Here is a 25,183-nt window from a genome sequence, read left to right on the forward strand (position 1 = left end):
TGCCTCTCTGCCTACTTGTGACCTCTCTCTCTCTGTGTCCAATAAACAGATAAAATCTTAAAAAAAAAAAAAAAGACAATCAGCAATGTGAATACTGCTGTTAATGTGGGTGTGATCATGTATTTTGGCCTTTATCTATCAGAGGCACATTCTGAGGTATTACAGTTGAAATAATATGATAAATGAGATTTGCTTCAAAATCATGGGTCAGGGATGGGCGGGGGGGTTGGATGGGCAGGAATGGCCATAGATTACTGGTTGTTGGGGCTGGGTGACAAATGATGGGAAGAAAGGAAAAAGACGACCACACGTTCCCACATCTGGCACAACTTGAAGACTTGGACTATAGAGCCAGGTAAAAGACCAAAAATACTTTAGAAGGAATTCTACACTCAATTCCTTTTAAAGTACCCTTGGGAGAGGCCAAAGGAAGAGAACCAGAAGGGGAAAATGGGAGAAGACAGATTCACTTGCTACTCTACACTTGCACCTAGGTCCCACCAGCTACTGAGTCAGGAAGAAAAAATGTCTGTCAACTAACTGATTTAAATTCAGAGTTACTTAGCTCCTGATAAACCTTCAAAGAAAGGGCAATGGTGGTCAGGATTCCTGGTGGTCTCTGCCCTGCAGCTGAAGTCCTGCGAATGGCACCAACACAGAAGAGACTTAAAGCCACCTGGACCTGTCACTACCTCCTTCTTGGATACACATGATCTCTCCACCTCAATCTGTTTGGAAAATTACTGAATCCTTGGTAGTAAAGAGACAATTTTGCAAACTGCCCCGAGGCACACAGTCATAAGGCAGATAGGCTGGAAAATGCCAGTTTCCTAACCAGCACCTGCAACTCCTTTCTAGATCCACTTACCAGCACAGCCGGATTGGCAAATCCCTTGTTCCCACTGTAGGCAACAAAACGTTGCACCTTATGGAAACCTGCCATACATCACTGTTTGCTAACTCCCTCGAGTTAGAGAATATGCTTGAAAGTGCTAGACACTCTGCACCCTCATTTCATCTAACCAACCCTTGTGAGAGGCCGATTCTATTGCTTTTCCATTTTACAGGTCAGGAAAATGAAGACTCAGGCCAGATAATGTGTTCCTAACACAGCTAGTGAGATGGACCCAACTGATGTCTTCCTCCTCAGGACCCTTCCGAACCCCTCCTGTGCAGGAACATCTACCCCTCTCAGCTTGGCCCCTTCAGCATCTCGCCCTGGCCCAGCTCCTCACCTTCTCCCACTCTTCTCTCTGACCCTACCAGGTCCATTTTCCATCTTCAGGGACCAGAACTTTGAGTACTTTACCTACTCAAGCTTCAGGCTCAGACCATGACCCTGCTCTATCTAAAGCCTACCTCTCCCTTCCCCGCTGCCCTCAAATCCACACCAAGAAACCTTCCCTGGCTCAGAATTTATTACCTCTTTGCTTGTGCTTTAGCATTCCTTTTGCTGGAACAGAATTATTAATTAATTGTGTCTTCCCACCAACTCAGAGAATTCTAGCTAGAGCTAATGGGCACCTACCATGTTCCCCTCTTCACTCACTTATTATGTTTACCACTCTTTATGGTAGGTATCATTATTATTCCCATTTCACAGACAAGGAAACTGAGGCCAAGAGGGATTAGCCACTTACCCAAGGTCAGGCAGCTAAAAAGTGATAAAGCCAGAGCCTAGGTGCTTAACCATTACTGTTCGATGATTCTAGAATACGAGGCAGGGAACATTTTTATCTCCTGGCTGCCCGGCACAGAGCAGGCACCCCATAATGTTAAATGGGACTTTGCCTCTCTGCGGGGCACTGGCTCAAACCTGCCCCTCCCCTAGTCCTGTAAGCCAACTGCTAGGTGAGTGCCTTTAAGTCATACAAACTCAGTCATTATGCATCACCTATGGGCCTCATCCTGGAGAAGCATTCCTTTTCTTCGGGTTAAGAAACTAATTTTTAAGAGAGCAGCGGGGTTTGTGTGGAACTCTAGAATTATGCAATATGCTAAGTCACAAGTAATTTGGACAATCCTCTGGACAATCCTCTGAAACCGGCCAATACTACAAAGGATAATTCTGGAGGCTTGGAGCATCTTAATACCAACATGTCTCCTATTTTCAGATGGAGGCTGAGAGGGGAAAGGAATCTAAACATCCTTAGTAAACAAATGGAACTTCTCCGGAAGTTGTGCGAAGGTTGCGGAGCTAACACTCTACCCCAGCCCCCAACCCCCAGCCCTGGGGGCAGCATGTAGGCAAGATCATAGAAATAATATTGTGGTTTATTTATTCCTTTAATCCAGGGCTCCATTGGCGATGTATGCCTGGGACAAGAGAGAGCTCCTAAAATACTGGTTAAGGGACTGGATCTTTCCCCCCCTGCCACTTTCTCCCCAGGGTAATCTGGGAAATTGGGGGACCGAGGGGCAAACAGACTACATGCAATCCCAAAACAACGTTGCAATTGTCCTTCCAGGCCGGTGATAAATATGCAAGTGGGACACTTTGTAGAATTTCCTGGAGGGCAGAGTTACCAGCCTCAGGCAAACTGTCCCCTCCCACTTAACCCCATCGCGCCCACAAAGCCTCAGGCCGGCTGACTTTGAACCTCAGCAGCCTACTTAACACCAAGCAGCATGAGCCGTAGCAACCTTTAAAGACATCTTTCCAAAGGATTTTGGCTCCAGCCACTAGCCTCAATTCATAACCAAATGCACCCTAGGCAGCCCCCAAGCCAAAACCCCAGGAACCAGTAATATTCATAGGGAGGGATGGCCTCGCCCAGGAAAAGTAACCTAGTCTTACCCAATCCACAGCAAACACTAGAGTTCCTCCTCCCCATTCCCCCATCCCCCTCCTGGGCAGCAGGGCTGCAGGACCCCTCTGGCGCGCGCAAGAATTATCGCCCACCACCCAGGGCCTGGAGCCCGCAGAGTCCCACTAGGCTAGGAAATGGGGTCATGTGATTCCTAAAACACCACTGAGGCTCCAGCTAACTAAATAAGTGGAATGGGATTCCTTAATCTTGAGGGTAGCGGATACATTTGAGCAGGGGATCATGTAAGTTCTACCCAGAAAAGCCAGATGAATGTCTCGATAAGATGTCGCCTACCATTCTAGAAGACTTGAGGTGGGAGGGAATGAAGAATGATAATGCGGGGTAACGAAAACTCCAAACCACTGGGGGCGGGGCACTGAGGCAATTTGCAGTTGAACCCCTTTATCCATCAATTTAATTCAGGAAGATTTGAGAGAGATGACAAATTTAAAGTGCCCAGCACAGACCTCCGGTCTAACGGGCACTCCATAATTGTCAATGGGAATAGCTGTTACCGTGAGAGGTTCGCTGTGTGCCAAACAGCCGCCACTGCCTCCAGAACGCAAGGAAGTGTGTGAAACTCAGAATTACAGCGCTAGGAATGCGCCGCAGAGAATGGAATTCCTGAGAGCCTGGATCCTTCCTTTCCGAACCCGGGAACCCCGACGGCCTGGTGATTCTTCAGGCTCTGCACACAGAATGGGGTACTAGAGGGCCGAAACTGGGCCTGGTTCTTTTAGGCAGTTCCAGAGGCCACCCCCGCGGACCATGCCGGCTCAGGAGCCGGCCTCCAGGGCTTAGCGGCGCGGGCCGTTGGCTACCCAGCAGACAGGAGGACGCTCAGAGCCGCCCTGGCCGAGACCCAGAGGCAGGTGCAGGATCCGCGCAGAGGGCGCGCTCGGTGCCCGGGTGCACCGGTGCCCGGGTGCGCGGGCGGGCGCGGCAGGGAGGGGCGCCGGCTCCGGGAGCCCGACGCCAGGGCGTGGTGCAGGTGGCGGCGGGGGCAGAGTCGACACCGTACCTTGATTTTCGACCTGGCGACCGGGCGCTGCATCGCCGCCAGGTGTCCGCCCGGGCCCTCGGCGTCTCCGGGCTCGGAGATTTCGCGTTCGGGGGCGCGCGGGGACGAGCTGCTCTCGGCGCCTCCAGGCTCCCCCGCGCTGCTGCTGCCGCCGCTGCTGCTGCTGCTGCCGCCGTCGCTGCGGCAGTCCTCGGGGGGGTCGTGGAGCAGACGGCCCAGGCCCACTGCGGAGGGAGGGGCGGTGCCCCGACACACAGACACGCGGCGTCAGGCCCCGGCGTCCGCGGCAGTTTGACCTGCGGGCGGTGCCGCCGCCGCCCCGCCCTGGACCTGGGCACCTGGCCAAGTGGGCAACACGCGGGGGTGGACGAGCGAGTCCCCGGCTGGGCCTCCGGAGCGAGCACGGAATTTGGGGGGCGGCTCCTCGGTCCCAATCTCCGCGCCCACAAGGAACCGAGGGCCTTGGGTGGCTGCGGACCCCGCGCGCCAACTTCCCTGTCTCTGGGATAGGGGGGTTAGGGGTCTGACCTCAACCCACCCAGCCCGAGGGGCTGACGGATCCTGGTGCAATCCCATGAGGACGTGGGACTAAGAGTAGCCCCTACTGGCCTTCGGTCTCCCCTCCTTCGGTTCACCTCGGCCCGCGCGGCAGCCAACGGTCCCGCCGCCGGGCAATTACTGGCGCCCACTAGGGGGAAGGGGGCGCAGGGCGTCCCGGGTTCCCAGCCTCTCTCCGTCTTCCCGCTCCTCAAGAAGCACCCCTCCCTCCCCGCCGCCCCGAAAGAGGCGGCAAGGGGTGGGGAGTCCAGGCCCGGCGGAGGAGCCGAGGGGACCCGACCACCCCTGCCCCCACTCCGGGAGTCCCGCGCCCAGGCCCGGCCCCCGCGCGGCGCTCACCTGGGATGTAGGTGTCTGCCCTTTCCTCATCCGGGAGCTCATCCCAGCTGCGGACGGAGACCCCCGGGCTCCTCCTCTTCACCAGGAAGACTTTGGGCATGGCGTGGCCCCCTCCCCGGCCGGCGGCCCCCTCCTCCCGGCTGCTCCCCGCTAGAAACTGCGGCAGGGACTCGATCCCCGGCTCCCGGCGGCCAGAGCCCACCTTCCCGCCTAGCCTGCCCTCTCCCTCCGCCCCCCGCCGCGGCGCGGCCCAGGCCTCTCCCCCGCACGCCCGGCGACTCCCAGCCTCCAGGCTCCGCGACACCTATGCCTTAAATCGCGGGTGAGACCACGCCGAGGAAAAAGTTTCATAAGGTGGAATAGAAAAGGCACCAGGAAACTTGGGAGTGAGCATGCGCCCTGCAACATAACGGTGTCAACAAGCTCGCTACCTGTCCGACCGGTTCCGGCGGCCGGGGCTGCCTGTTCCAGCCCTTCCTTAGGCATGAATGTTTGCAAAAGAATTTAACGTCTGATTCTTCCCCCCTCCCCTTTTTAAAAAGGGAAGAACATTTTTTAATCAACCTCTCGCCCCAGTCCCCATCACATGCATCTCAGGGCAAACTCTTAGAGGTAAGCCCCCAGGTCCGCTTCCCCGGGCATCCATCCTAAGAGTTGGAGCTTCCTGCGAGTTGCACCCCCCTTCCCCGCCCCCAGGTGGATTGTCTCCGACAGGCAAGCAAGAAAATGGCTCAGTTCCTCCGGTCTTGGTGGATGGTTGCCGCGGCTCGTTGAAATCTCGGCGGGCGGAAGGTGGAGGCGGCGGGGAGATTGCAGGGCTCATCTCGTAAGGGGGGGGGCGACTTGGGGACTTAGGCTCCCCATCATTTACAACAGTCCCCCAAATAAACACGGTAATAATATGATTTAAAGTTCGGTAGCTTTAGAACACGTCATTATTGATTTGTGCCGTACAATCTAGGAAAAACAAGTCGGCTAGCTCTGCTAAAGCAGCTTCCACCCCAAGACCTACCGCTCCAAGAGCCCCATCAACCCAGATAAACACACAATGGAAACAAAAGCCAAGCGCATGTTATGCAAACGCGGCTTCGTAACAAATTTCTTATCCTTGCCCACTCCCATTATGGTCTCCCCCCAACCGCCCGCTCCCCAAATTCTGAGGTTGGGAAACACGTTTCCCAGCAAAGTGAAGTCGGCTGCTACTGGGGAGTTGGCTGGAGAGCTTTGTATTTATTTTTGGTTTTGGCTTTTCCTCTCTGCCTTTATACCTGGAGGGGGAGTTGAGAGAGAAGGAAGAGGAGTTGGTAAGAGAAAGATGCCAAGTTTCTAAGAGCAGCAGTGCCGGCATTTGGGGAGCGCGCGCTGTCCCTCTCACGGCCGCTGCTCGGGTGCCCCCGGGGACGCGCAGCAGTGCCTCCACGGCTGCCGCGCGAGCACTCCTGTGGGCGATCAGACTTGCGCAGGCTCCCGGGGCTGTGCAGGGGCGCGTCCAGCCAGAAGCTCCCTGGCGCCCGCTGCTCGCCCATCCGCCAGACTCACCTGTCTGTAACCTGACCCGCTGCGCGCCCAGCCCACAGGGCTGAGGAATCAACACAGCGGTTTTCCCCGTCCTCTTCCGCCCTGGAATGGCCCTTGGGGACACAGCAGCCTGGTAACGGATTTCTCGGCTCGGTTGGAGTACTCTCCCCGCGCACGGAGAGGGGGCGCAGCTCTCCTGGGTCTGAGAAGCGAGGAGACGCGCCATGCCTCGGGGTCTGCCCTCAAGAGGTCACCCTCTCCTGGCTCAAGCCTGTCTGGACTCCAGATTTTCTGAGAACAATCAACTAAGGACGAAAGAGACTTTGATCCGGTTAAGCCCGGAGTGGAGTAGGAAGACATTTCTATAGCGGCACGAGGAAACGAGGCTTCTTTTTAGTCCGTGAAGCTGATGGCGCCGCTGCTGGGAGAATCTGAGAATGTATTTTTATCTACCAACAAACGGAAGATTTTCTAGAAAGGAGCTTGGTTGAATGAAAGTAAAATAAAGTAAAACTATGAAATCACAGAATGACCTCTATCTCATAAAAATCTTTAAAACATCCCTTAGTTCAAAATTCCTTCTATTGCGAAAAAGGCGGCCAACCCCATTAACAGATTTTTTTCTTTTATTGAATTTCAAATCAATAAGTGCCTGAACCACTTTGTCCTTTATCTGAAAAGAATATAAAATGACAGATTATAAGACTAGAAACCTCAAGAAGCATTGCATCGTTCAGCAGATTCGGGATGAAAATTAACAGGAATAACTACACTTTTTTTCAAGGATTGCTGGATGCACACTTACGATGATATTTGAGGACTCTTTCTTCCGGGGTTAAGGAATTCTAATGTGCTATCTTCCTCTCTCTTTTCTTGATCGGACTTGAGAGGGATTTATCAATATTATTAACATTTTCAATGTTTTGCTTTTGTTGACTCTATTTTATGATTAGTTTTCTAAGTATTATGAGGAGCTGATAGAGCATCCCCTAAAAGTAGGATAAGAAATAAGCTCAGTTTTTTAAAAAATCTCAAAGCTGGTATTTGAGAGAGGCAGAAGTCTTGATCTGACCCACACCCTGCCCCCCACCTCTCCCCTGGGAGGACAGGGTGACCCTCCATAAAGTCCTTAGTAGGTGTGTGTGTCCTGCCCTGCTTGAATGCCTAAGTGCTGGGAGCTCGCTTTTTCAAAAAGCAGTCTATTCTGGTTAGGTGACAATACTGTTAGAAAGCTTTTCCTTCTGCTTTATGGAAGTCTGTTTCCCTGCAATTCCACGTCTCCTCTGCATTCTGCCCTCTCCGGCAGCTGAGACAATGCCTGTGCCTCCCCTCCACCCCCCAGCCCCCTCCCTAGTTCTTCAAATGCATGGAAACAGGCATGGGGGTTCTCACTTAAGACCTCTTTTCTCCAGTAATATGTAGTCAGGTTGAAAATAGACAGGTACGAACCTGCTCAGTGGGATCCTTAGAGGATAAAGAGAGGTTAGGATGATGGGGAAATGGATGATGGGGGGAAATTTTTTTTTTTTTTTTTTTTTACTTTTTACCAAAGTATAACATAGCGTTTTTAAAAAAATGCACAAATCATAAGTTACATGGCTTGATCCATTTTTACAAAAAAAAATTCTAGCAGACAGCACCCTAGAATGAGACCAAGCTGCCTACTCTCACCACTCCACTTCCCGTGAGATCAGCTTTTTGTGGGTACAGTAAGGCAGAGAAGAAGAAATAAAGGTATAAGGATCATAAAGAAAAAAAGCAAAACTATCATTATTTGTAATCAGTATGATTAGCTATGTGGAGAAGAATCTACAGATAAATGGCTAGAATTAATAAAAGTTTAGTAAAGTTTTATAGAAAAATCTCGATGTGTGTCAACTGCAATTCTAAACATCAATAACATTTAGAAATCTACCCAGAGTCATCTATGGATTTAATACTTGAAGAAAAGATCTTTTTGTGAGAATAACAAACTTGTTCTAAGCTTGTAACCAAAACATTCCTGAAGAACAAGGCATATAGATTCATTCTATCAGATATTATTGCAGAGTAGAGAGCCCATGTGGACTTTTGATTTATGAGAGAGGGCATTTCAGAAAGATGGGAAATGGGACTGACTGGTAATGCATTTGGAGAAAAAAAATAAAGGAAATTGAATAATGCACACACATATGGTCAGTTTCCAGTGGATTAAACATTTAAATGTGTACGTGCATACATATGCATAGATGAATAGATAATGGAGAATACCTTTATGACCATAAGATAGAGTAGAATCTTATTTATTTATTTATTTTTCTTATTGAAGTATAGTTGACACACAATGGAGCAGAATTTCTTTTTTATTTTTTTAAAATTTATTTTATTTTATTTAAATTCAATTGCTGTTAGCTTCAGAGTTAGAGTTCTGTGATTCATCAGTTGTATATAGCACCCAGTGCTCATTACATCACATGCCCTCCTTAATGCCCATCACCGAGTTACCCCACCCCCCAACCCTGGAGCAGAATTTCTTAAGACACAAAGAACAAACCATTAAAGAAAATACCTGATAAATACGACTACAGAAAATTTAAGAATGACTATTAATTAATCAAAAGACACAGTAAAGAGAATGAGAAACTAAATCAAAAGTTGAGAGAAATTTTGCAATACATTTACCTTATAAATTATCAGAATTCTGATGACATAAAGAATTCAAATGTTAGAAAAAGAAACATAATTTTAGGGGCAGGTGGCTCAGCAAGTTAAGCCTCGGCCTTCTGCTCAGGACATGATCTCCGAATCCTGGGACTGAATTGGGCTCTTTGCTCAGCAGGGAGCTTGCTTCCCCCTCCCTCTCAGCCTACTTGTGATCTCTCTCTCAGTGTCAAATAAACAAAGAAAATATTTTTTTAAAATACGTAATTTTTAAAAATGGCAAAAGACATGAACAGGCGGGACGCCTGGGTGGCTCAGTTGGTTAAGCAGCTGCCTTCGGCTCAGGTCATGATCCCAGGGTCCTGGAATCAAGTCCCACATCAGGATCCTTGCTCGGCAGGGAGCCTGCTTCTCCCTCTGCCTCTGCCTGCCTCTCTGTCTGCCGGTGCTCGCTCGCTCTCTCTCCCTCTGTCTCAGACAAATAAATAAATAAAATCTTAAAAAAAAAAAAAAAAAGACATGAACAGGCATTTTCCAGAAGAGAAAACATGAATGACCCATCAACATATAAAAAGATACTCAATCTCATTAGTAAACAGGAAAATGCAAATTAAAATGACAATGAAATACTATTTCATGTTTGCCAGACTGGCAAAATTAAAACGTTTGACAATACTGCTAAGTGTTGCTTTGGATGTAAGAACAATAAGTTCATGCATTGCTAATAGGTATATAGACTGATTCAAACATTTTGGGCAAGAGTTGGATTTTATCTGGTAAAATTAAACATGCACATATTGAATGAGCCAGAAATTCCACTCCAAGTTTTTAAATTTAGAAAAAGTCTTGCACTTTTGCACCTAGAATTACAGGCAAGAATATTCACAGTAACATTATTCATCCTATTCAAAAATATAAAAACCTGAACACAACTGGAATGCCCATCATTAACTAATTGGATTATATTGTGATAAATGCATCTAGTGGAAATGAATGGCCCACAGCCACACCCATTAACTAAGGTAAATCTCAAATGCATCTTATTGAATAAAAAAAAGCAAGTGACAGAAGAATTGTACTGTAAGATTCAAATAATTATTTAAAATGAATCAAAATAAATTAGGAATTCAACGGCTTAAGAATTCAAACCCACATGTTAAAACCATTAAGCACCAACCAACCATCTAGAAGAATCTGGAGAGCTATGCTGAATAAAAAAAGCAATCCCAAGGTTATGTATTATCTGATTCCATTTATATAATATTCTCAAAATGAAAAAAAAACATAAAAATGGAAAAAAGATTAATGTTTGATTGTCAGGAGTTAAGCATTTAGAAAAGGGCAACAAGAAGGAAACTTGTGGTAATGGAAGTGTTCAGGGTCTCTGGTAGTTGATACCCAAGCTTACCCATGTGATAAAGTTGTATAGAACGACACATACACACGCACAAATGAGTACAAGTCAAACTATATCAATCTGAGTAAGACCTGCAGATTGTCCCTGTCAATATCCTGCAGGTGATACTGTCCTCTAATTCTATAAAATTTACCACTGGGGGAAATTGAATGAAAGGTACACAGTTGCATGTAAGTAAATCTACATGATCTTCAAATAAAAAGTTTAATTTTTAAAAATGTCAAAAGTTGCTGATACAGTAGATCTTAAAAACCATCATAAGAAAAAAAATATATAATTAGGTGTGCTAATGAATGTTAACTAAATTTATCATGGTGATCATTTTGTAATATATATATGTATCAAATCATTACATTATACATCTAAAACTAATAAACTGCCATATGTCAATTATATCTGAATTTCAAAAATACTAGGCAAAACAAGAAAATGATACAAAAGTCAGTATAATGGTGACGATCACTGGAGAGAGAAACAAGTATAAAATTAGGGAAGGACAAATAAGGGCAGGCATTCCAAAGTACTAGTAATGCTGTATTTTTTAACCTGGAGGATAAGAATAATTATTCATATTATTTAACCATGTATGCATATTATAATCAAGCTTGTCTGTGTGATATATTTCACAATAATTGCTTAAAGATTTTATTTATTTATTTGAAAGGGAGAGAGAGAGAGCACAAGAGCAGGAAGAGGGGCAGAAGCAGACTACCTGCTGAACAGGGAGCCCCAAAATGGGGTAGGAGGGGGGCTCAATCCTAGGTCCCTGGGATCATGACCTGAGCTGAAGGCAGACACTTAACCAACTGAGTCACCCAGGCATACCTATTTCACAATAATTTTTCTAAAGATTTTATTTATTTATTTGACAGACAGAGATCACAATTAGGTAGAGAGGCAGGCAGAGAGAGAGGAAAGGAAGCAGGCTCCCTGCTAAGCAGAGAACCTGATGTGGGGCTTGATCCCAAGATCCCGGGATCATGACCTGAGCTAAAGGCAGAGGCTTTAACCCACTGAGCCACCCAGGGGCCCCTCACAATAATTTTTAAAAGAAAACCAGGGGCTCCTGCTTGGCTCAGAAAGTAAAGCATGCAACTTTCAATTTCAGGGTCATAACTTCAAGCCCCATATAATGAAGCCCAAATAAATAAATGAATGAATGAAGAAACAAACAAACAAGTAAATAAACGAATGAACAAGTAAACAAATAAGAGAAAACCAACTGGCACAGTGGACATGTATCATGTTTGAGGAAGCTTAGTACTGCTTGTTCACTTTTACTTTGGGGTAGTTTTCTGTTCCGAGTCTCATTTCCTCACAAGGGACAGAAAATAGCTTTTACAGACTCCCTGGCTATGGGTACAAGGATGTGACCCAGGTTCTGCAACTGGAATACAGCCACACACTTCATTTAAGAAGGAAGCCTTGGTCAGGTCTTGGTGGCCATGTGCTGTGGTCACGGAGGGTGGTAGGAATTCAGGCGCTCTGAGCCAGAGATGGCCGAGACAGAGCCCCTACTGGAGAAGCCAGGAACTGCAGTCTGAGGCACGTTACAGGCTTGTCCCTTCTAAAACTGATTCTATGGTCCCCTGGAGATTACACAAGCCACCTAACATCCTTTAATGAACTGCTTTTCCGATTCACCTAGCTACAGTGGGTTCTGTTGCCGCATCTTGGCCCATTGATTCTGTAACTGGCATTGTCCCCTGGACAGCAGTAAGACGTTCAGTTAGCTATCTTCTAACCCAGAACAAGATTATGGTGTCTCATCTTCCCCCCTTTACTGGAATTCAGAATAAAAACACCACCAACCCACATGTTTTGTGTGCTTATTTTAAATCTCTTCTTTCTAGAATAATTTGCAACGTTCTAGCTAAACGCATTAAAGCAAAATCCTCACCTTTCTTCCCCTAGTCCCCTGACTTTCACAGTCCTGCTTTTCTGGAGTCCTAAATGCATGCCTCATTTGCCTTCAGTCCTACACTGTCCAAAACAAGAATCACTGGTTAGTCAGACGCTGCTCTTTTCTTTTTTTTCTGTTTTAAATTTTATTTATTTATTTGACAGATAGAGAGCACACAGGTAGGCAGAGTGGCAGGCAGAGGGAGAGGGAGAAGCAGGCAGGGAGCCAGATGTGGGACTCGATCCTGGATCCCCAGGATTACGTTTGAGCCAAAGGCAGCCGCTTAAATGACTGAGCCACCCAGGTGCCCCACATACTGCTCTTGAGCACTTGAAAGGTGGCTGGTCTGAACTAAGATGTGCTATCAGTATAAAATACATACCAGATTTTGAAAACTTACTATGAAAAAAGGAAGACTCTAAAATATTTTGTTAATAGTTTTATATACTGATTTACATGTTGAAATGATAATATTATGGATATATTGGGAAAATATGGTAATAAAATTAACTTCCATTTGTATTTTTTTGGTTTGTTTGTTATTTTGGGTGGTTTTTTCTTTTCTTTTTTTTTTTTTTTTGATCTTATTTATTTATTTGTCAGAGAGAGAGCACAAGCAGAGAAAGCTGCAGGCAGAGGGAGAAGCAGGCTCTCCCCTGAGCAAGGAGTCCCACATGGGACTCAATCCCAGGACCTCAGGATCATGACCTGAGCTGAAGGCAGCCACTAAACCAACTGAGCCAACAGGTGTCCCTATTTTGGGTTTTTCTTTTACTTTGTTTTGACTTTTTTATGTGGCTACTGGAAAATTTAACATTACATTTGTGGTTTTCATCATATTTCTGTTGGGCAGAGGGGGTCTTAGACTGTGATGACTGGCATGAATAGCCTGTATTGTTCTGGAAGGCTGTCCTCAGGCATCCCCACATTTTCTTGGTCAGCATTGTGATTTGTGATTTGGGGGTAACAGGGAGGTAGCACTGAGAAGCCAACAGCTTGGCTTTGAAATCTAGCTCTGCCACTGAGAAACTCTAAGGATATGGCAAAATCATTTAAATTTTTGAGCCTCAGTGTCTTCATCCCTAAAATGGGACAATAGTGTGTCTCTCACCTACCTCACAGGGTTACTATGAGAATAAATGGAATCATAGCTGTGAACATGCTCGTAGGAAGTATTTGTCTATTGTACAAATAACAACGGTCAATGTCAATTGAATGTCTTCTCTGATCGAGACACTGGGTAATATGCCCTAGTCACATACTGTTTCACTAAGAGATCTTTTGTGATAGAGAAATGCCCATTTTATATCCTTTTCACAAGAGAGTTTAGAAAGGTCAAGAACCCCTGCTCTGAAGCCCCTCATTAGGGGTGCACCGTGATGCGAAGAATGTGCATTCTGAGGTCAGCAGAAACAAGAGCGAGTCTATCGGGGCCCTCAGTCGGTCTGAGATGTGCTGGTGGAGGACCTCCTTGCCCACGGGGTCCTCTGTTTATAAACACACTGATTTTTCTAAGAACCAGATCTCAGTGTGTCTTCTACACCAATGAGCTCTCACTGCTCCTGGGCACATCTGTGAGTGCGGGGAAAGGAAGAGTCTAGCTGCAGAGGACACCTGGCGTTTTCATCTGCCCTCTGGCATCTGATCTGCTTTCTTGTGGTGCCTGAATGTGCAGTTTTGGGCAGGCTGACTCCATCCCTCCTGGGGGAGGCTTCCCCTTGACCACAATGATTGCATCAAGGGCAGACATGAGATCCAAACTGAGATCCCCTTTCCCTAAGGCTGAGAGAGAAGGGGATGCAAGCCTGGGGTAGCCAGCCACCTTCGCCCCCAGCAGCTGCCCAAGGTTGAAGAACACGCAGAGAAAGAAAAGCAATGAGATGGGAGAGCACGACTTGAGTCCTCAGGTTCCACATGGTCAAAATACTCTTCTATCTCTTGGTCTCTCTTTTTTGCTTGAGCCAGTTGGAATTGTGCTTTCTCACTTGCTGCCAAGAGTTTCAACTAAACACCCATTAAAATGACACTGCCTTACTTCTCTTCTCTCCTGTGACTCATGGAAAAAGCAATGTGTCCTGAGGTGTCTGGGTGGCTCAGTCAGTTAAGCAGCTGCCTTTGGCTCATGTCACGATCCCACAGTCCTGGGATCGAGTCTGCATCAGGTTCCCTGCTCAGTGGAGAGCCTGCTTCTTCCTCTGCCTGCCACTCTGCCTACTTGTGCTCTCTCTCACTATTATTGCTCTGTCAAATAAATAAATAAAATCTTAAAAAAAAAAAAAAGAAAGAAAAGGCAATGTATCCTTTTGCGATGAACTGAAAGCTGGTTTTCCAAAAGTCACCAGACCACAGTTACTTTTCAGCTTATTCCTGTGAGACAGAGGACATGTAAACTAATGGCATACATGTGAAACAACAAATCTCTATTATTTTTGGTACCACAAAATATAAATGTACAAAGATGACTTGGGAGTGAGTTGACTATCACCATAAAAGTCACTGATGTAATATTCTTAAGATGCTTATAGGTATATATAAATCCAGATCCTCAAACCAGGGTGGGAGACAATGTCACATGATTTTATTATCTTTATTTTGACTCAAGGGTCCATTCCAGTGTGGTGGGGTTGATGTTTCTTGCAACCAAAGGAGTACTTAGCACATAATATTTTGAGAAATTCTGACTGAGAAAATGTTGAAGGGTAGGAAGAAAGAGTGGGAAAGACGGAGAAAGAGAGTGCTTTTACTATAGACAGTAGCGTTGGTTTCTGAAGACTCTGAGATTTTCTCCCTGGCACTTCACTAAGGCCCTCCTTTGGAATCCTGGCAGGCTCTGTGACAGCTTTGACCAACAGAATGTGGTGAAGGGATGGGCCAGGTTCCTGGCTATAAGGGACACAAGTTTCCACTTCCTATCTTCTTGAATGCTCACTCTGGGGGAAGCCATCTGTTTCATTTTTGTTTTTGTTATTGTTTTTTAAAGATTTTTATTTATTTTTGAGAGAGGGAACACAAGCAGGGGGAGGGGTAGAGGGAGAAACAGGCTCCTGCTGAGCCAGACACGGGGCTCAATCCGAGGATCCCGAGATAATGACCTGAGCCCAAAGCGGACACTCAAATGAATGAGCCACCCAGGTTCCCCAGGAAGCCAGCCATCATGTACAATGTCTGAGTATCCTGAGAAGAAACCCAAGCTAACTATAGGGTAAGTCATATGGAGAGAGAGAAATAACTGACCAGCTTCAGCTCCTCCGGCTACCCCAGTCTAAGCCCAGGCATGTAGGTGAAGACAAACCAAGCCTTGGGTACCATCTAACTGCAGCCACTTAAGGGACCCCAAGAACAGCCACTCAGCTGAGACCATCAATCTTCAGACCACAGAAATTATAAACAGTCCTTCAAATTCCTCAAATCATGGGTGGGGGGGCAGTAGGAGGGGCAGGGATTGTTACATGGCAGTAAGTAGCGATGAAGGAATACCTTACTGTCATCATCATTTTCTCCAACAGATGGAGAATAAAAGGGGTTCCCCAGTAAAATCAAGCCAAGATGTGGTCAGCCCGGATGTGAGCCCCTGTTGTCTGACTCCAGTCATCCTGGTTTGGAGAGAGTTTAAAAAGGTAGATGTGGCAAACAGTGACAAGGGAGTGCAGATCCTGGGAACACTGGCCTGAGCAGGTCTGGGGAAGGGACACGGGCAGATGGAGGACTGCATGGCTGGAGGCATGAGCAGAAGGAAGGATGTGAGAAAACCAGCAGAAATAATGCCTTCAAGATGCTTGGCTATGAAAGGAAAGAGAGATGCAGGCGTATATCTAGAATGAGTATCCAGTACAGGAAGTTATTTTTTTTTTAAAGATTTTATTTATTTATTTGACAGAGAGAGATCACAAGTAGGCAGAGAGGCAGGCAGAGAGAGAGAGAGGAGGAAGCAGGCTCCCTGCTGAGCAGAGAGCCCAATGCGGGACTCAATCCTAGGACCCTGAGATCACGACCTGAGCCGAAGGCAGCGGCTTAACCCACTGAGCCACCCAGGCGCCCCCAGGAAGTTATTTTTATTTAATGTTTTTATTATGGAAAATTTCAAATACTCATAAAGCAGAAAGAATAGTATAATGAAGCCTCAGGTACCCATCACTAATCATCAAATGGCCCCTTTTTCCTTTCTTTCTTTCTTCCTTCCTTCCTTTCTTTCTCTTTCCTCCTTTTTTTTTTTTTTAGAATTATGTATTATAGAGAGAAAAATTGAGAGCACATACACACATGTGTGAGCATTGAAGGGAGGGGCAGAGAGCAAAGGAGAGAGTCTTAAGCAGACTCTAAGCTGAGCATGGAACCCAGCACAGGTCCAGATCTCACAACCCTGATATCATGACCTGAGCCAAAACCAAGAGTCAGACGCTTGACCCACAGCACCACCCAGGGCTCGCCCCTTCCTTCCTTCCTTCCTTTTTTAAGTAAGTTCTACACCAAACATGGGGCTTGAACTCAGAATCCTGAGATCAAGAGTCACACGCTCCATTGACTGACCCAGCCAGGTGCCCTGCACTCTTCCTTCATTTATGCCCACTGCTGAGATTATTTTGAAACACATCCCAGATATATAATTTCATATCTTCCTGGTACTAACATGTTCTGTAGATTGGACCTAGAAGCTTGATCAGACTCTCGGTTGATTTTTTACCAAGGACACTTCAAGTGGTATTGAGTTCTTCCAACAAGAGACACAAAATATCCTTTCCTTTTTGGTGGTTTTAACAGCCATTAATGAGCATTGCTTATATGAGCTTTATTTCATTAGTAACTTAAAGATCGCGGATGTTCTAAATCTATCACTCTTTTCTTTATTAGCTGGAGTGTTGTACAAACTTCCGGTTGTCAACAATTGATCTCTGAGATGGAGTTTATAGAAAAGCTAAGATAAATGTTTTATTCTGTTAGGGTCCTTTTTACATTTTTAGAGACCTTTAAGCTTCATGGCTTTTCTCGTCTGGGGTCCTGCAGCAGACATTTCACAGTCCTGCGTTATGGTCACTCCATCCCCAACACCCTTGATGCTTTGGTCCTCTCTCCCTCAGACCCACCTTTGTGGAAAAAACTCACCCCAAAAGGCCTGTCTCACCCATCTTCTCTGGACCTGTTGCTGAGCTGGTGAATGTTCCTGGAGAAAAATCACAAACCAGGGTCACTGGTTTCACAAATCTCACCTTCCATGCAGCTTCACAGCGCCACTACGTCTCTCTAAGAATGCACCATGGGTCCTTAATATGTGACTATGAGTCTGGGGAACTACATTTCTATTTTTTATTTAATTCTAATTAACTTAAATATCCATTATATCACGTGGCTAGCAGCTACTCTATTGGACAGCACAGATGATTCAATAATACCTGATTACAGAAAGTTCTATTAGGCCAGTCTGGGAAAGTTGACTTCCTGGCCCCAAGATGATCAGTTCATACCTTCACCCTTTGCCTCAAATCTCCAACATTTACAGTACTCTCCCTTCAGTCTTCCTTGAGAATACAGAGTACAGAAGCTTGCAGATCAAGTCTCCATCTTTGTCAACACTACAAGCAAGCTTTCTCAATCTCCCACTGCTAATCTCCAAAATCTATGCACACGTGCTGCCTTGGGGTAAATGTCTGTTCTCCTATCAGAGGCCAAAGTCCCCATGATGCTCCAAATCCAGCCCCCTTTTGAGTTGCCAAGAACTGTCCCTTCATTTGTCCCCTCTTATTCTGCCACATCCATCTCCCCCACTCTATCGGGTTGCTCCCACCCACAAGCAAATATGCTGTTATCTTCAATCTTTAGAAGTCCTCCTTTCTCCCCCCTTCCCACCGGTTCTCTCACGCCCAGTCATACCCAAGCATAGTTCATTCTGACAGTGGTTCTCAAAGTGTCCTCAGGCTGGTGGCATCAACCTCACCCAGGAATTTGTTAGAAATGCAGATTCCTAGGTACCATTCTAGACCTCCTGACTCAGAAACTCTGGGCCCAGACGTGTGGGTTTCATAACCCCTGCAGGTGTTTGCTTGACTTCAAGAACCACGACCCGTGTTCTACAGTAAGTGCCCACGCTTTTTCGTTTTGTGTTCACTTTCCCTCCCATGGAACCCCCTGCAACCTGGCTTCTGTTCTCAGCTCTTCCTGAGGGGATGGTCCTGCCCCTTTTCATCTTCCCTGTTCTTCCCCCAAGAAAATCTCGCCTACTCCTTGATGTTACATGCCATGACCTTCAAAGTCATCAGAGCACTCCCTGCCCTCCTGAGAGCTTCACGTTTCCCCAGATCCAGTCGCCTATTTGCTGACTCCAAAATATCCCAGAAAGTCAGAAAAAAGGTTGATGTTTCCCCTCAATCTCTCCTTCCCCATGTCCCTACCCTCGGCAGCCCCAACTCCATAAATGGCATTTGTTCAGCATCCTCAGCCAGACACCTCCAAGTCATCCTTGATTCTTCCTTTCCTTCCCCACCCTGCACATCCTTATTTGCTCTGCGCTGTGTAACACACTGACAAGTTCTGAGGAAGAGGATGCGGGACTCTTGGGGGGTGGGGTGAGGGCTAGCCTGCCTTCTACGCCATTTTCTAGGAGGTGAGGCATCCCTCCCCACTCCTCAGGTGTGACTTCATTCCACTGAGGACAGTATAGAAAAGAGAAACTTTATAGTGGAGAAACCTGACAAACACTGTCTCAACCAGGTGGTCAAGATCAATGTCAGTGGTGGTAAGTCATGCAGGTAATATGCACCGCTGAAAAAATGTGGAGAGAATGACTCTTTACCTCCATTACCTTTTCTCCGCAAACCCATAACCCTGGTCTAATCTTGAGGTAAAGTCCAATGAGGAGGGGCGCCTGAGTGGCTCAGTGGGTTAAAGCCTCTGCCTTCAGCTCACGTCATGATCCTGGGGTCCTAGGATCGAGCTCCGCATCAGGCTCTCTGCTCATCAGGGAGTCTGTTTCTCCTTCTCTCTCTGCCTGCCTCTCTGCCTACTTGTGATCTGTCTGTCAAATAAATAAATAAAATCTTAAAAAAGAAAAGTCCAATGAGGAACAGTCTATAAAATACATATTTGTACCCCTCAAAACTGACAATGTCATCAAAAACAAGGAAAGTCTGAGAAACTGTCACAGTCAAGAGGAGCTTAAGGAGGGGGTACCTGGGGGGCTTAGTTGGTTGAATGTCTGCCTACAGCCCAGGTGATGAGCTCAGAGTTCGGGGATCAAAGATGCAGTCAGGCTCCCTGCTCAGCAGGGAGTCTGCTTCTCCCTCTGTAACACGACCCCCCCACCCCGCCTAGCTCATGCTCTGTCTCTCGTGCTTTTATCTCTTTCAAATAAATAAGGAAAATCTTTAAAAAGTGGGAGAGAGAGAGAGAGAGGTTTCAGGAGTCATAATGACTAGAGGTAATGTGGTATCCTGGATAGATCCTGGCACAGAAAAAAGGGCATGAAGTAAAAACTAAGGAGATCGAATAAAGCATGGGTTTCAGTTAATAATAACTTATCAATACTGATTAATTATAACAATTGTACTACACATTTAAGATGGTATTAATAAAGAATATGGGTGTGGAGTGTATGGGAAGTTTCTGTACTATCTCTATAATGTAATTTTATTTTTTAAGATTTTATTTATTTATTTGAGAGAGAGAGAGTGAGAGAGAGCATGAACGAGGAGAAGGTCAGAGAGAGAAACAGATTCCCCGTGGAGCTGGGAGCCCGATGCGGGACTCGATCCCGGGACTCCAGGATCATGACCTGAGCCGAAGGCAGTTGTCCAGCCAACTGAGCCACCCAGGCGTCCCTATAATGTAATTTTTATGTAATCCAAAAATTGCTCTAAAAAATTTGGGGGGCCTTTGGGTGGCTCGGTCAGTTAAGCCTCTGGCTCTTGATTTGGGTTGAGGTCATGATCTCAGGGTGTGAGGTTGAGGCCCATGCCAAGTTCTGAGCTCAGCAGGGAGTCTGCTTGAGATTCTCTCCCTCTGTCCTTTCCCCGCTGTGTGCACACGGGCTTGCGCACTCTCTCTCTACAATAAATGAATAAATCTTTAAAAATAAATAAATAAAGATTATCTTAGAAAATAAGAATTAAAATGTAAGCCCCCATTTTAAAGATAAATACTTCCAACTCAACTATAAACTCCTTGAAAAAAGACACACCTAAAATAAAAATTTCTTAAGTTTAAAATACCTCTTAGATATGAGGTAGAGCTAAACAATTTACCAGTGGGATTCTTTAAGTGTTCGAGTTATAAGGATTAACTAATTCCCAGGTCATACAAATTGCCGTGTTAAAATTTAAAAAAGGAAAGAAACATTTAAAAAAGATATTTTTCTAATGTCTCCCTGTTCCCAAAAAGATCAGAAGAGCCAGACACCATGAAGATCATAGTAAAATATTTTTAAAAAATAAGAAAAAACCCACCATAGTTAGGAAATCAAGGTAAAGAAGCATAAGTCCTTTTTAAAGTTACCAAAGAGGGGTGCCTGGGTAGCTCAATCATTAAGTGTCTGCCTTCGGTTGAGGTCATGATCCCAGGATCCTGGGATCGAGCCCCACATCAGGCTCCCTGCCCACCAGGAAGCCTGCTTCTCCCTCTCCCACTCCCCCTGCTTGTGTTCCCTTTCTCACTATGTCTCTCTCTGTCAAATAAATAAATAAATAAACTTTTAAAAAAGATTTTGTTTAATTGAGAGAGCAAGTGAGCACAAGCAGGGAGAGTAACAGGCAGAGGGAAAAGCAGTTCCCCGCTGAGCAAGAAGCCCGATGCAGGACTTGACCCTAGGACCCTGGGATCATGATCTGAGCTGAAGGGAGGAGCTTAATCAACTGAGTCACCCAGGCATCCCAATAAATAAAATCTTAAAAAAAAAAAAAGTTGCTAAAGGAACTCATGGAAAGATTTAAAGATAAGATCATGAAAGAAGGGAGCAAAGTAGGAAATGTAAAGATGCTCAATTGTCATGTTCATGTTGTGGAAATTATAGTGGTTGGCCATTTTGATACATTAACCAATTGAAGGGTTAGGATTGTGGCCAACATCTGTGGGAGATTTCTGGGGGTCCAGCATTCATCCACTAAATTCCAGGAGCAGTTCTGAGTTCTGCTGGGATGTCCACACTTCCCAATCCAGGTCCATGAGCTTTAGGTGGAGATGTCTTGAACTCAGCTCATCTGTTCCTATCAACTGAGCCAACTATGCCATTTTGAGAGCTTTCGCTTGTGGCCCAGAACACTGTGTCTGCCTGCAAACCTTCTCTTCCTTTGATGAGGTAATACCTATGAAATAGGGTTTGCTTGATGTTTGCTCTGGGTACTCACTGATTTCTGTGGTTTGGATGGGTTTGATGTTTTCTTTCATTTGTCAGAATGAAGAATGTGCCTTGCTCAGGGGCTCCCAAGAAGGACCCAACACCTGCTGTGGGTAAGGATCCCTAGCACGAGATGGGGGAGGATTAGAGGGTATTCGTTGTCCTGGTATCCTGTGGCAGACATTGCTAGTACATCACACACGTCTACTCGGCATTCACCGCTACACATTATGGCTGCTTGCAGCAAACACCTCCAAATTCTCTTGCCTGAGGACTTTTTGTGGGGGAGGTGGGGTGCATAAGAGCTGGCTTTGTCAGTGTGCAGGGCCAGCTGCTGTTAGTAGAATTAATGCCCTAGAAGAAGCTCTATATCCAAAAGGGAAGAGTTGGGTAACTACTCCAGTTTCCTTGCTCCTCTGTTGGGATAACTTTGAGGCAGGCTCTGTACTGTATCCCTGAGTTCCCCAGTGGGACTGGGCTTCAGCCGCCCACAGAAAAAACTTCCTTGATAGCACACCCTTTCTTTATTGACTCTCTTTTCTTTCTTATCTTGCTTCCCTATTGCCCTGGGATCTAAACTACTTCAATCTGAATACTCGGCTCATGGTCAGATTCTGGGGGAACCCAAACTGAGATATACCCCAGTCCTACCATCTCAGGAGTAGTGCCTGGGTTTTGATTTCCTTAAAACACCCCACCTCCTCATTCTCTCTCTCTCTCTCTCCCTCAGTTTCCCTAGTGGCCTCACTCCAGCTCTAGCATAGAACAGATGGATCAGAACAGCTAATCAGCAATGATCTTTCACCAGTCACAGAGGGTAGTGTGTTACCCATTCAGAGCCAATGAGATGCAGTGAGACTTTCATGTCACTGACTTAGAGCCTGGGAGGATTCTGAAGTCCAGTGTAATGTGTCAGCTTGGCCGAGGCTGGTAAAACATTATTTCTGGGTGTGGCTGCGAGGGGGTTTCTGGAAGAGATTAGGATTTGAGTCAGGAGACTGAAAGATCTGTCCTTACCACTCTGGGCAGGATCATCCAACCCATGGAGCGGGGGAGCACTGAGTAGAGCAGGGATAGGAGGTACTTGCCTACCTTGGCTTGATGGCATTAGTACCTGCACGCACAAGGACATGGTGGGGATTGTTCTCTGCTTACACAGTGGGGAGAACTGGTATAGGCTGTTCTGGTTCCTAAGGGGCAAGGCATCCCCAGCCCAGGGGGGCAGCCTAGGGGAAGAGGGATGTCCGCATGTTCCACACAAGCTCCTCCCTCCAGACGCTCTGAACCCAGAATAAAACAAGCTACCCAAAGCTCCCAACAAACACCACAATAAACACAGGTTTATTCCAGGAATATCTGAGTCCAAACGGACAGATCAGAATTTACATGAGATCAGTCTGTCCCCTGAAGGTGTAACTCCAGGGAAACCAAAAGCCTCTCCCTACTTCAAAAACATCCATCCACCCATGGGTTGACGTGGATATTGGGACACAATATATCTTCCCACCACCAAATATCGTCCCACACCGAAATGCAGATGCCCCCAGGACGGGTGACTCTATTGGCTACTATGAGACTTTAATACATAAAGGAAATTTATTACAGAGTTTCACAGATTTTTAAGACAGCCTCTAGGAGTTAAGATGAGGAACCCGGAGAGAAGGGCTCGGCCCCAGAGAATAAAGAATCAAGTCACGCCCCCTCATTTACAGATGGCCTGTGACTGCTTGAGTGCTACAAGGGCACACCGAATCATTGCCACGGAGACTGCAGGAGCTGTGGAACCTAATATATTTACGATCTGGCTTTTCATGGAGCAAGTTTGCTGGCCCTTCCAAGCCGGTGGTTCTTAAACTCGAGAGTGTGTCGGGATCCCCCAGATGGTTTGCCCGCCAAGCGAAGCAAGTCCATGCCAGAGTCTCTGAGTCATTCCTAACAAGGTCCCGGTGCTGCTGTTCTGCAGCCCACTTTGGAGAACCATTCTCTAACCTGGCTACCTCGTTGCTTGACATAATGCTGTTCCTTCCAGAGCTCCATTCTACAGTTCACTGCTGCGGAGGCCCAGACTCCACGGCCATTCTGAGTGACTGCAGCCCGCCAGGTACTTCCACAGCTGTGGCCCCGTGGCTCGTCGGTGAATGACGACAGCTACACAAGTTAACACCTGGGAAAGGGCAGAGGCTCAGCTGTGGTAACTAAGAGACCCTAAAATATAGAAGCTTCCATAAGAAAGATGACTGCTTGTTTTTTTGTTTGTTTTATTAAAGATTACTATTTACTTATTTGACAGAGAGAGACACAGTGAGAGAGGGAACACAAGCATGGGGAGTGGGAGAGGTAGAAGCAGGCTTCCCACCGAGCAGGGCGCCCAATTCAGAGCTCAATCCAAGGACCCTGGGATCAGGACCTGAGCCTAAGGCAGACGCTTAATGACTGAGCCACTCAGGTGCCCCCAGGAGGTCTGCTTCCACCATGTCAACATTCCAGCGGATCGAGGATGACGCTCTTTTTCCCTTTCTAGGGAGGTGGAAGACAGATCCGAGAGAAGGACCGGCAAGCTGCCCCAGAGCACTGCCCTATTCTCTACAGACTTAAGAAATCAAAGGTTTAGTGCTCGCTCATGCTCCCCGTCCAAGCCCAGCACCCAGAGGCTCAATCCAGGTTGATGCTGTCCTCCCTTCCAGACCCAGGTAGAAGAAGTATTCCATTTTTTCCAATTTTGCTTTTTAAAAAATTTTTGTTACAATTTTATTGTTAAGTGATCTCACCACCCCACATGGATGTCAAACTCACAATCCCAAGGTCAAGAGTCGCATGCTCCACCTACTGAGCCAGCCAGGCACTCCTCCGCCCCAAATAATATTTTGAAACATGCATTAAGAAAAGTGCACAAATAAAAAAAAGTGTACTGGGGGGGCCCCTGGGTGGCTTAAACGGTAGAGCATCTAGCTCTTAATTTTGGTTCAGAGTTGTGGGATAGAGCCCGGCATGGGGTTCTGCACTCAGTGGGGAGTCTGCTTCTCCCTCTGCCCCATCCATTCATGCTCCTGCCCCCGTCCATTCATGCTCTCACTTGCTCTCTCTGTCTGAAATAAGTAAATAAAATGTTTTTAAAAAATTTTTTATTTATGAGATCTACTGAGTTATTGCATGTAACAAACAAGCAATAAATGTTTACTTTGTGGGTGTTCATTTTTTTTGGTACCTTTTTTATCATCGTATTCCAGTCTTTGACTATTCCTAATAATGCTCCTATGCACGTTCTAAGGCATGTCTCTTAGTCAATATCCACTGCCTTTCTTTTCAATATTTACCTTCAGTGGCATTGCTGGGTCATAGGGACAAGAGAGTTGTATGCTCAGTCTTGGTACTTAATGCCAGAGAGTTCTCCACATGCTTGAATCGGTTCACACACCCATGAGCAGCGTATGGGAACCCCCGTGGCTCCACATCCCCGCCGAAACTTACAGCTTTAAACACTGAGTCTGATCCCGTTGGACTTGGCTGGAAAATATAAAGACAGACCATCTTTCACTTTCAAAAGCCACAGGATGCTAGGAGAGACACGCGTGCAATGTTTGACGAGTGTGACACCGCATCCAGTGTTTTCATTCTCGGCACCAGTGAGCTCAAATTGGCAGCCCAACACATTTTATAG

The 25,183-nt window shown here is 46.3% G+C and overlaps 1 protein-coding gene across 4 annotated transcripts in view; it reads right to left on the minus strand.

Annotated features, from left to right (window-relative positions):
* The window catches only part of OVOL2 (ovo like zinc finger 2), a 69,278-nt gene that overhangs the window by 23,965 nt on the left and 20,130 nt on the right, over positions 1-25,183 (minus strand). The window contains exons 1-4 of one of the 4 annotated variants that reach the window (XM_032351482.1): positions 6,268-6,750; positions 4,729-5,996; positions 4,170-4,274; positions 3,832-4,055 (exon numbers count right to left, since the gene is read on the minus strand). In XM_032351482.1, coding sequence (XP_032207373.1) covers positions 3,832-4,055; positions 4,170-4,274; positions 4,729-4,828 — 429 coding nt within the window. In that variant the 5' untranslated portion in view covers positions 4,829-5,996; positions 6,268-6,750. Of the gene's footprint in view, positions 1-3,831; positions 4,056-4,169; positions 4,275-4,728; positions 6,751-25,183 lie in introns of those variants that run through there. The other 3 variants (XM_032351481.1, XM_032351480.1, XM_032351483.1) reach the window with 3 other exon arrangements.

The sequence above is a fragment of the Mustela erminea genome, chromosome 7 (genome assembly GCF_009829155.1).
Source record: "Mustela erminea isolate mMusErm1 chromosome 7, mMusErm1.Pri, whole genome shotgun sequence".
Taxonomy (NCBI): Eukaryota; Metazoa; Chordata; class Mammalia; order Carnivora; family Mustelidae; genus Mustela; species Mustela erminea.